General features: G+C 47.9%; 1 protein-coding gene and 1 long non-coding RNA gene across 8 annotated transcripts in view; one reads left to right on the top strand and one right to left on the bottom strand.

Moving 5' to 3' along the window:
- The window catches only part of GPATCH8 (G-patch domain containing 8), a 58,735-nt gene extending 48,508 nt beyond the window's left edge, over positions 1–10,227 (bottom strand). For 5 of the 7 annotated variants that reach the window (XM_080369370.1, XM_080369376.1, XM_080369371.1 and 2 more), the window contains exon 1: positions 10,048–10,110. Coding sequence is in view for 2 of the 7 variants with exons in the window: in XM_080369369.1 (XP_080225495.1) it covers positions 10,048–10,092 (45 nt within the window). In the remaining 5 variants the exon portion in view is untranslated. Of the gene's footprint in view, positions 1–10,047 lie in introns of all 7 variants that reach the window. The other 2 variants (XM_080369369.1, XM_080369373.1) reach the window with 1 other exon arrangement.
- Positions 10,228–10,508: 281 nt separating this feature from the next.
- Positions 10,509–11,805, top strand: LOC308055440. The gene is made up of 2 exons (XR_013924529.1): positions 10,509–10,620; positions 11,225–11,805. It is a non-coding gene; the product is annotated as an uncharacterized lncRNA (long non-coding RNA).
- The last annotated feature ends 479 nt before the right edge of the window (positions 11,806–12,284 follow it).

Genomic DNA, 12,284 nt, shown 5'->3' with positions numbered 1-12,284 from the left:
GGACTCTTGCCTAACCCAAAGAATTTCAGCAAATCACAGTCAATATTCGTTTCATTTTTGTGCTGCATTTCGCATCTAGTTCTCTTTTTAAAAATCCTGCCAGCTTCGCACAGCCCTGAGCTCAAGTGACCCACCTCTCCTCCCAGCTCCTGGAGGTGATGCACACCACCAGGCATGTCAGAGTTACGTGCCAGACAGACAGGAGAAGAAAAACCAAATGCAGACAAGGATCAAATACAAAAAGTGTAAGTGACAAGGTCTGCTAGTACTACCTCTTATTTTAGTTGTGGGGGTCTATCAACCACATCACCTGCTAACATCATCAGCAAATTTTGGTCAAACCAGATGGCAGAGGGAAGGTGTTAAAACCAAATCCAGCTCACCGTAACTAATCAACTGTTTATTACACACAATCAAAATGTAATGGGTTCCTAGTTTCTCCGCAAGATCTGTACTGCCTGTAGGATCTGTAAGCTGACTACAAATCTCAGACAGTCACACACACTGCCCTTTTAAGCTAAGCAGGACCTGATGACGCTACACAATGGAATATCTCCAAAACATAATTGATGCAGACAACCATGTTGATGTTTAGAAATCCATCCAGAGAATTCAGAAACGACTCCAGGAAAGCTTAGCTTAGGAGTGTTTCTTGAATATTCATTATGCATCCAGAAGAAAAAATATTTTTAAGACCAATATGCACCTAGAACATAACTCCATCCAACCCTGCTCGCACTGGAAGCTTTCTTGGAGAATTTTAAAAGCAGTATGGTTTCTCAAAACTATAAAAAGCAATATGAAAGCAACTTTGTACCGGTACCTGGAAAGCCTTTGTTAATGCTTCCCAGAACAAAATTATCCTTCTTCCTGTTGTTCCCTGTAGTGACTATAGAGACGCAAAAAAAAAAAGTCTGGTTATCCGTTCCTAGCAACACAGAGGTAAAACATTCACAAACAAGAGCTAGCATTCTCATAGCCTTCCGCGTGTTACAGATCGCATTCCCAGTCCCTTCCCTGTAAATAAGCAACACAAGTGGGTAAGTACGGACACCACGCATCTGCACACCCTCCAAAATAGCTTCATATTTACAGTCAACATCTTGTGAAAGCTGCAGCAAAACCTCATTTTAGGAAAACACACACATCAATTATTTTGAGTGTACTTAAAATGAAAATCCTCTCAAGTCAATACAACAAAAGCAATCACTTAAAGATTTGGATATGAATTTAAATTGGCAACTTTTGAAAGAAACACCTCGTAATTACACATTGGGAAGTTGATGGCACCTTTTGTTTACCAAACTAGAAGTTAATTTTGATAGCAAATTCTACCTGTTAAGTCCAAAACCACTGAAAAGCACCTGCCAGAAAACTGAAGACTACTCATAGGTCAAGAGCTTTACGCTAGGAAAACATGCATATAAATACTAGTTAGAGCTGTCCAATTAAAAACACGTTCTACAGTTCAGAGATAAACAGCTTGCACAAAAAGGAGTGGAAGCCAGAGGCTGGTCCCTGCTTCGCTATGCTTTGCGTACTTTGGCACCAAACAAGAACAATTTAATGTCTTTCAGATTCCTTCTGCTGCTACCAACACCAGCTATAAATCTGTTCCAGCACACGAGGGATGCTGTTCAGTTCTTCAGCGCTTCCAACAACTGTACTGAAGAGTACTGGCACTGGTCTCACCCACCCCATTTTCTCTTAGCCATTTCTTAACATACCTCGACACAGAAGATGCTGCAGCTTCCAGCACCTGTGGCTGCATGACTAACAAGAACTTCCAAACACAGAATCATAGAAGGATTTGGGTTGGAAGGGACTTCAATCTCATTCCACCCCCTGCCATGGGCTGGGACACCTTCCACTAGTCCAGGTTGTTCCAAGCCCCATCCAACCTGGCCTGGGACACTTCCAGGGATGGGGCATCCACAGCTCCTCTGGGCAGCCTGTGCCAGTGCCTCAGCACCCTCGCAGTGAGGAATTTCTTCCTAATAGCTAATCTACATCTGCCCTCTTTCAGTGTAAAGCCATTCCCCCTTGTCCAATCACTGCAAAGCCCCTCTCCAGCTTTCTGTCATCCCCTTTAGGTACCGAAGGCTGCTAAAAGGTCTCCCGAGAGCCTTCTCTTCTATAGGCTGAACCACCCCAACTCTCTCAGATTGTCTTCATAGGAGAGGTGCTCCAGCCCTCTGATCATCTTCATGGCCTCCTCTGCACCTGTGCCAACAGGTCCATGTCCTTCTTATGCTGGGGGCCCCAGAGCTGAACAGTACTGCAGGTGAGGTCTCACCAGAGCGGAGCAGAAGGGGTGAACCACCTCCCCCCTGACCTGCTGGCCATGCTGCTGGTGATGCAGCCCAGGGTACAGTTGGCTTTCTGGGCTGCAAGTGCACACTGCCAGGTTGTGTTGAACTTCTCATCTACCAACACCCCCAAGCCCTTCTCTTCAGGGCTGCTCTCAATCCATTCTCCACCCAGCCTGTATTTGTGCTTCGGATTGACCTGACCCGTATGCAGGACCTCGCCCTTGGCCTTGTTGAACTTCGCAAGGTTCGCACAGGTCCACCTTTCCAGTCTGTCAAGGTCCCTCTGGATAGCATTCCTTCCCTCCAGCATGTCAACTGCACCAGATCACGAGACAGAGAAAACAGCCTGGTGGGATAGGGTACTAATCATACTTAGGGTATAATTTATTTACCACTACAAGTTTCTAAGCTTTCGCAGTATGGTCTTTTTTTTATTGTTTATTTAATATGGTGTTTGACCTGATAAAGGATTGTTCCTAAACCAAAATGTCACAGAAAACCTCACTTAGGAGCCTGTTAACTGAATTCCAACTCTTAACTCGTCCCACAAGACTTGGTACCATCCAGCATTTTTATCAATGACCAGAGGGGAAATCGCGCAACTGCCGACTCAAGTTTGCAGCTCATGAAGCCCAACAGTGAGCAACAATGTGGACAGCATGTTCATACACAGCAACCTGACCCGTGTAAGAGTGACCTGAACTCACCAACACAAAGTCTGTTTTCACAGAGCCCTGTACAAACACACCTGCAGCACAGGGCTGCACCCAAGCAGGCAGGAGAAATCCAAGTTAACACCTCTCCACGCAATACAGTAGCAAAAAGGATAAAAACACAGTCCAGGTCTGTGCAACAAAGGAATAACAAGTAAGAATAAAGTAGTAAAGACGTTTATCTCTGTACATTATACGGATAGAGTCTACTCTAGACTCCCTATGCAAATATTCTAGTCACAAACGTGGAAAATTTTAAGATGCAGAAAGCTGTAACAGCACAAAGGGAAAGGCAAAAAGCCCTAAAATAAAAGAATTCAGAGATCAGTCCATTAATGCTCTCAAAGAGGCCAGGACTAAGACAGAAATGCTATATATGCCCTCAAATAAGAGGAGACAGCATACTAATGCCTACTTTGGCATAATGCAGGACATAAGCAGCAACACCTAAAAGCTGAAAACAGTAAAATGTAGAAGAAAAATAAAGGGAAATACAATTTTCAGTGGCCAAACTACAACAACAATCTACAAAGGAAAGTGTTCACCATCACCAGTTGTCTTCAAGAGAAGGAGATACCACAGCCAAACACCAATTCCAAGACTCAAAACTGGGTCAAATGATGGAAACTGAGGGCTGATACCAGGATATTTAAAGCAGGCATCCTAATATAAACTTCGGACTTTAAAACTGTGAATGGCTAAAATCTCAAATGAGTTAATGCTCGTAGAGCTGCTTGAAGGTCGAAAGTAACAAGAATTACTACAGGTTTAAAATTGTATGGTAGGAGAAAAGCATATGGTAACTAAGAAAGCGTTGGCCAAGAACTGCAACAGCGCTTTTTGATCGGATGAACTCCTAAAGCTCTACATCCCCACACAGTGGGTGTTAGGTGGGCTTGGTTTTGTTTTGGAGCAGATGACTCAGAAAAAGTTGAGAGCGCTTACACGTGGTTTGTGGGACTATAGAATAACGTGTTCCCTTTGCCATGCAGTTAGCCATGGCAATTGAGAACATCACTGCACAAGAGAACAGAGGTGACAACACAGAGTAGGGAAAGGTACAAACAAGATGGGAAATAAGGTCTATATAAAATTAACTTACCACTCCAGTTCCAAAAGTTCACACCAAAGTTCAGATTGTCCTGTGATCTTCCAAAAACAGAACCAATACTAGTCATTCTACTTTATAACACACTTTCCCCTAGCTTCTTCCTCCCTGCCTTGCTCACATAGGCAGGCAAAAAGATTAAAAAAATAAATAAATAAATAAAAAAATCGCAGCTCCTGCTTTCCTCAACTCAGAGGTCAGCGCCTCTTGCCAAGGAGGGTAGGAACAGTATTCTTCCTGCGGTATGCCCATACCAGAAATACAACCCTAACTGAATGATAAGCAAGGATCTCTAAAGAATACTAAAAGATTTTAGATTAAGATTAATTCTTAAATTAGAAAACATGCCATGGAAAAGGCTACCTCCTGGACTACTCTTGGCTACATTTGTCAAAGACAAATTTACACACCAGGATCTTGTATCAGTTGGAAGCTCAGGAGAACACATTTTGCAGTGATTTCAGTCTTCATTCCTCCACATTAAGTTTTTCTTCTCCCAATTAGCAAAAGTAGGCAAAAGAAAATGACTCTATTTACTTCCTTGCATCACAGAGAAAAGCCATCAACTTACTTTGCCACATAACCCACAAGCAGGCAAGGCCTGCTGAAGGATATAAAAATCAAATACATTTGCCTTCGGCAGCACCTAAGAAATGAATTGAAGTGAAGCCACTGACAACACGCACTCATTAAAAGGACAGATTTTAAAACTCCACACTGTCAGCCCAGATGTCTGGTAAACCAGCCTGCCTAAGCTGCTTGTGAACAAAACTTATCCCTGACATTCTGCCAATTAAAAAGCATAAAATCCCCATGCCATCAGAGTTCAGCTCAACTTGCTGGAAGCAGCAGGACCAGAAGCACAGACCAGCCAGTAACAGCAATGTGATCGGTTAGCTCTTCAAATCCTTTGGGGGGGTGGGGGGGGGGCAGGAAAAACCCACCTATCTTCCTGGCATAAGCAGGAACACCAGAATTGAGGTTCAGACTGGCCATGTTTTAACCTAGTTTAGGAAAACAGTCATTTCTGCTTGGTGGAAGTGTTATTCTATTATACAGACTACACAACAAACTAAAAAAACAAGAGACAGAACAGTTTGTGTTCCGTCTGGCTAATGATGCAAGTAAGTGCACTGTACGTAGGAAGAGGAAATTATTGTACACATATACACATATGGCTTGAAATATTTCTGCTTCAACAATGAAAAAAGAAAGATACAGCAAGAAAACATTTTCTCAACATCTGTGACTAAATGGGAGCTCCACTGGATTTCAGTGATATATATGGAGGCATTCACTATTCATTCTTTGAGATCGGTATAATTAATCTAAAGAATAAAATTATTGCAATTACAAGAACACCACTAAAAAATACATTTACTTATTGCGGCAGTCTCATGTATTCAGAGTTTTCAGTAATGCTTCTAAAATACTCTGTTAGCATAGCTGACAGCTATCGTTCATAATTACTTGAAGTTACAATGGTTCACAAGTTTGTCTCTGCCGTAGGGAAGCCAGTCAATCAAGGAGACGGCAGAAGCAGACAAGTGACAGACATCCCTGCAACAGTAAGTAGTAAGATCTTTTAACCGAAGGACTAAGCTCATTGGTGGCCCACTCAAAAATAACCCCTCTTGTAATGGAAAAGGGAAAAAGGTGGGGATTTATTTGGGTAAGCCATTCAGCAGACTTAACTTGCCATTTCAGATCCCAGAGAGAGAATACAGAAGGGAGGTCAGTAATAGTCTTCCTCCTTCAGTAATTCATTCCACTGCCTAAAGCCTCCGGAACAAACTGCTCTGCTGCCCTGGTCTGGGAAAGATCAATTATTAATGGACAGAATAAAGCTAAATGCTTTTCACTGGAGCTGCCCTCAAATTCAGCACCTGCAAAATACAGTCAAAAACAAGGGCTTTGCATGGAGTTTTTCTAAGGTTTGAGAACATACAGCAAAAACCGAAGAGGATCTACAGCCTTTGTGAGGCTTTGAAAGCTACACACCACAGCAAAAGCAAGACATCCTATTTAAAAAAAAAAAAAAAACCAAACAAAAAAAAGCTGCTTAATCACCTCATTGCAGTGATATCCTCCAATGCCATTTCCTGCTTCTTTTGCAATTTCAACTTTCAAACTATCCTTAGCTTTGAGGTTCCTTCCATCCTACCACAGAGACAACCTGGAATAATTTCAGAGTACATAATCATTCCCCTTTCCCTCCATATCACAATATTTATCCTTAAGGATATAACATGACCTTCTTATCCTTATTCTAGCTCCTCTTTTCCACAGGGTTACTTAAAACCCCATGGACAGCATCTTCATTCCCCCTGCAGCTTTCCTTATACCCATCACATCGCTTTGGCTGCGATTATGGGAAGGTCCCCCACTCTTTATTTCTCCAATTCTCAGCTGATCCCTCTGCTCAACACCCCTTCTCCCCTCACCACCTTCTTAGGCACCTCAGACCATTCATACCTTCTTTTTCTCAGCTGGTTGAGGTCCTTCCCTTCCTGAATTGACTTCCCTCCGGTGCTGAACCTTTCCATTACTGCCTTCCCCGATCGCACTGAGCTTCCTTTAGTCAGGCACAGGGGAAAGAAGAACAGCTCTCATCTGTTCTCTCACCTTTAATCCACTTCTCTCCAGCATATCAGCAGCTCAGAAACCTGAATATCACCTCTGCCAACCCTGCATTGCTAACCTCATCTCTCCCCTACCCACATCGATGCTCAACTTGCACTCCTGCCAAACTAATCCTCCCAAACCCAGAATCTTTCCAGAAAGAAGGCTGATAACAATAAAGAGAACTCTAAAATGTTTTTTTTTTCCATCCAGTGACTCTCTTCCATTAGCCACATCACTAATCCCAAGGCATCTGCCTTTCTTCCAAACAGCTAAAGATTCCTTTGACCCATACACTTTACTCCTGACCTTTTGTTTCTCTTCCTCTCTCAAGACAGCTACACGTCCTTTCACTTCACCAAGATCACAAGCAGATCACCAGGAACAAAATCCGAGGGATCTCTACAGCTTCCCTCCCCCTCACCATGCCACATGTATCCCTGCTTCAAGCCGTGTAATTTTACAGCACCATCTCCCTTTTGTCATGCCTACTTGGGTCTCAACAGACTAGCAGTAACACGGGGTCATGTTTATTGTCATACTTGGTCAAAGGACAGAAATTTCAACTGCTGAAGCTCAGAATTAAAAGCGCTAGAAACTGCGTGAAAAAGGCATTCTTAACACCGACAGAAACACTCCTACAAAGGGAGCCTACATACAAATTTGTGACTTCACACTAACAGTGTGTCTTATTTTTGCTGTAGTTTTGAGACCAGTATCTGACAGAGATGATCAAAAGCTGTATGCTAAAGGCAGGCATATTTTACACCGGTGTTATATGTCAAGTGACCTCCAACTAAATATAGAGGAAAAGAAAAAATGAAAAATCTTCTCTGAAAGCAATTTTGATGAAAAAGGAAAAATAAGGTTGAAAAAGCCTTTCTCCACCAGTATCCTTCAAAAAGACTGTTACACTGACGGCCTGTCAGGGGTACCGGCACAGGCTCTTGAGGTCCCACCAATTCATCCCAACCTCGGCCAAGACACTTGGGCCCAGTCTCCCTCTAATCAGCTCATCATTTTCACATTCAATTCTCTGCAAGCTTTAACCAACTCCAAACTGTTTCTTCCCAGAGGACCAATTCCACTTTTCCCTTGAAGGAAGCTTTAATGCACAAAATAAAATGTCTTCTCACTGGCAAATTTTCAGGGAGAAAAGAACAGAGGTTACCCTACTATAAAAACAAACCCCACCTCTTTATTTTTTACTGTGGTCTATGGGAAAGAAAATGAAAGCCTGATAATCTGGCACACGTGAAGTCCCAATTAAAAATAGTGCCCTTTCTTAAAGTCAAGGAAAAACAGGGTTGTGACTGGATTATTGTTTCTGAGCATGCTTGGAAGCTTTTAAGATTTCAGCTTCGGGTAATGGAGCCCTGTTTCCTCCCTGACATCACTACACATTCTCCCTGCATGACCAGAGCAATGACACAGTAACAGGTTTTGCTGCTACAATTTTTTTTTTTTTTTTTTTTGGCAAAGGGGTTGCCCCACAAAGGGACAAGAACAAGGACACCAGGCAAGAGGCACATGTGAACAAGTTGTGCAATACGTAACTGCAGAGCTTACCCATTTCTTGAGTATATCCTGCAGTACCCAATTGATTTTAGGTTCCTCATCTCTCCCCTCCCAAAGCAAACTATTACAAGAAACTTATTTTCAAACCCAGGATCTGGCTCGCTCTACTTCCTAAAACAGGAACTTCAAAACTAAATCAGACTATTACATCTAATTTCTTCATTTAAGGAAACGAGCGATGCAAACCAGCCCCTGTGTTTAGGGCTGCATTAGGAAGCCATACCTACAGTCTGCAGAAAAGGTAACACAAACGGTGCTCACACGTATTTCTAACACAGTTTAATAATGACTTGAAGTGCACACCCCCTAAAACATCCAGAAGAAACAACATAACTGAATTACTACTGGATGTTTTCAAGCTTATACCTTAACACTACATTAAACAGAACCACACAAGCTCTGCAAGCGTAAGAAAACCTCCCAGATCTTTAGGTGAAAAGCACTATTACAACTGCTTTAGGTGAAAAGCAGAATTCTAACTGCTTTAGGTGAAAAGCAGAATTCTAACTGCTTTAGGTGAAAAGCAGAATTCTAACTGCTTTAGGTGAAAAGCAGAATTCTAACTGCTTTAGGTGAAAAGCAGAATTCTAACTGCTTTAGGTGAAAAGCAGAATTCTAACTGCTTTAGGTGAAAAGCAGAATTCTAACTGCTTTAGGTGAAAAGCAGAATTCTAACTGCTTTAGGTGAAAAGCAGAATTCTAACTGCTTTAGGTGAAAAGCAGAATTCTAACTGCTTTAGGTGAAAAGCAGAATTCTAACTGCTTTAGGTGAAAAGCAGAATTCTAACTGCTTTAGGTGAAAAGCAGAATTCTAACTGCTTTAGGTGAAAAGCAGAATTCTAACTGCTTTAGGTGAAAAGCAGAATTCTAACTGCTTTAGGTGAAAAGCAGAATTCTAACTGCTTTAGGTGAAAAGCAGAATTCTAACTGCTTTAGGTGAAAAGCAGAATTCTAACTGCTTTAGGTGAAAAGCAGAATTCCAACTTCAGGCTCCAGAAACAAGGACGACACATAAAAGCCCATCAATAGCTCTTCTCCAGCTGCGTTTATCCTCGCTCCTTTCCCTCCCCCCCTACCCAACCTCGAGACTCTCTCGGGCTGAAGTCAGAAAACAAAATGTCATTGTTTAAGCTTAATGAGCCAACGTTAATTTTCGCATTGTTTATTTAACACCGCCACCCCCCACCCCCCCTAATTTGAAAGCAGCAACAGTAGCGCTAACGACGCCGAAACACTAATGTGGTTCTCGGGGGGGGGGGGGGGGGGGGGCGGGGGGGAGGGTGTAGGGGGAGGAAGCGGCGTTTTCACGAAGCAGGGACCGGGGGGGGGGGGGGGCAGCCCCACGGGGCAGGTGAGCACCGCGCCGGGCCGCATCCCCCCGGCCTGACCCACCGGAAAAAAAAAAAAAAAAAAAACGGAAAAAAAACCGTTGGCGCGGGTGAGAGTCACCTCAGCGGGGGAGCCCCCGCCAGCACCCACTCCCCCCGCTACGGCCGGCCACTGCCCCCCTCCCCGGGGCGGCCCCCTCCCCGCAGGTCACCTTGACAGCCCGCCCCGGGCCCCCGCGCTGCCGCCTTTGTGTCGCTACCCGCCGCCGCGGAGCGCCAGGCCCGCGCACAAAGCCCCGGCGGGGGGCGGCCCGCCCCGGCCTGAGGGAGCGGCGGGCGGCCGGGGCTGAGCGGGGACCCGCCCGCCCCCACGGCGCGGCCGTTACCTGGAAGTCCCTATCCTCGTTGAAGCGAGAGAACCTGTCCGCCATTTTGCGCCGCTGCCGCCGCTACCGCCGCCGCCTGGCTCAGCCCGGCCCGGCCCCGCGCCTCCGGCCGCCTCCCCTCAGCGCCGCGGCAGCGCGCCCGCCCCGCCCCCGCACCCGCCGCGCCGGGCGGCTCCGCGCATGCGCGGCAGCGCAGCTAGCGTGCACGGGGTGGGCGCGCTGCTGGGGGGCGCCAGGGCCAGGGCTGGCCCCGCTGAGCAGGCGGCTGCCGGGGCACCGGGAAGGGGGTGCGGCGTGTGCCGGCGGTAGCGCCTCCGCCGCGGCGGATGGTGACGGAGCCCCGCTGCGGTTCAGCACGCAGCGCACAGCACGCATGCGCCCTGCCCCGGCGACAGACGGGAGCGCGGGGCCCGCCCCACTGCGCACATGCGCAGAGACGACCCCCACCCCCTCCGGGAAGGCGCCAGTCCCCCTTCAGCCTTCCCGCCCTCGCGACCCGAACCAATGGGGCTGTCCCCGCCTCTTGAGTGATGGCGGTATGAACCAATAGAAGCACGGGTTCGCCACCGCCCCGTAGGTCAGGCTGGTTGCTGAGGGGGCGCGTGCGCAGGCTCTCCTCAGCGGGGCCCGGGCGGGCGGGCGGGCGGCTGAGGGGCGTCGGGGAAGGTGCCCTGGGGGCCTAGGGCCAGCCCTGAGGCGGATGATGGTGCCTGCAGCCACCTCTGAGGGAGGCCGCGGTGTCTAGTGTAAAGGCTGAGCTGAAATCCAGGTGTTCGGAGCCAGCCCTGAGATGAAGCGCCGGGGCCGGGCGGAGCCGTGCCTGTTGCCCTGCTCCCACCCCGGGCCTTCAGCCAGGCCGCAGGGGCCTTTCTTCACCGCTGGGCAGGGAGGCGTGTGCCTGGCTTGCGCAAGCATAGCCAGGTCCCCGTATGTGGTGGCACAGGAGCAGCACCCCGGGCCTGCACACACCAGGCAACGCCTGGGGTCTCTATCTTGCAGCACCCCGCAGGCCTTTGTGCACAGGGGCTGCAGCAGGCGAGGCCCTGCTTTTCCATGCACAGCTGTTACCAGCTGTCTCTGAGCATGGCAGCATGTGTCGCCGTCTCTCTGCTGTCCCTGACAGCAGGAAAACCTCATTCCATCTGTCTCGCCATTCATTCCTTTTTCTTTTCACCAGAAGCCTCACTGTCTGGGTCCTGTTTGCGTGCTGCCCTCTGCCGCCTTGTCGAGGCAGGATGAGGAGAGGAGTGGGGAAACAGGCCTGTCTGAAGCGTGTTCACCAGACCGTGCCTCTGCGTGCGCCACCAAACCTGTCGATGAGGTGAATGCCTGTGACGGCGAGCCCTGTGCACTGAGGCTGTGGGTCGGATGCAGGGGAGGCTGAAGTGTGGTGGTTGTGCTGCACACAACTCGGTGTGGCTCATAGCAGAACGGACTTGATCTACTACTGCAGTGTGACAGGGTGGGCTGCACTACCAGAACTGCGTGGAACTCCAGGCATCTGCCTCTAACTTGCTAGGAAGGATGCAGCTCTCATCCTGAAGTCCCACCTCAGCAGCACTGTGGAAATCTCCCCTGGAAAATACCCCAAATTTCGACGCTCTCCAGAGACCAGTCAGCCCCCTGTGCTAAGGAGGACCTCGTGGTTGAGAGCTGGGGGACATCTGCATCGCGGGATGGCTGTGAGAGCTTTTGCTGGGCAGAAACGCCCTCGAATTTGTTCCTCGTTGCTGTAAGAAAGTGCTGTTGGTGCCGCAACTGTCTGTGCTTTTGCTCTCTGCAAAAACCTCAGCACCAGGGTCACCAGTCTCATCCTGTATCAGGTCTGTGGTCCCACCGGCCTGGGCAAGGAGTGGCTGCCAGGTCCCAGCCTCTTCGGTCACGGTGTCTCTCCCTGCTGGCAGCTCCTTGTGCCCCAAGGACTGCCCCGCAGCTTAGCCCCATGGTGGGTATAGAAGCTGAGGCACAGAGAGGAGCAGCCTTTCTCCTTCCAGGAGTTGCCGCTGCATTTTCGGAGGGGACTATTCCTGCCTTGTTCTCCCAAAGCACCCAGGCGGGCAGGGTGGAGCTGGGTTCGCTGCCCAGGGATCCTGGCTGCACTGTGTGGAGCAGTCCTGTGGGCAGCTCTGTTGAGGGACACACGTGTCCTGCAGCCACCCCACCTGTGGGTCTCAGGTGGGCACCCTAGGCCCTGCCTAGCGCCCGGGCTGTGCCCACGAGAGGGAGCTCCTGCTACA

The sequence above is a fragment of the Falco punctatus genome, assembly GCF_963210335.1.
Source record: "Falco punctatus genome assembly, chromosome: 19".
NCBI classification, from domain to species: domain Eukaryota; kingdom Metazoa; phylum Chordata; class Aves; order Falconiformes; family Falconidae; genus Falco; species Falco punctatus.
Note: the sequence above shows the minus strand (reverse complement) of the source record. Positions and strands in the feature narration are given on the sequence as shown.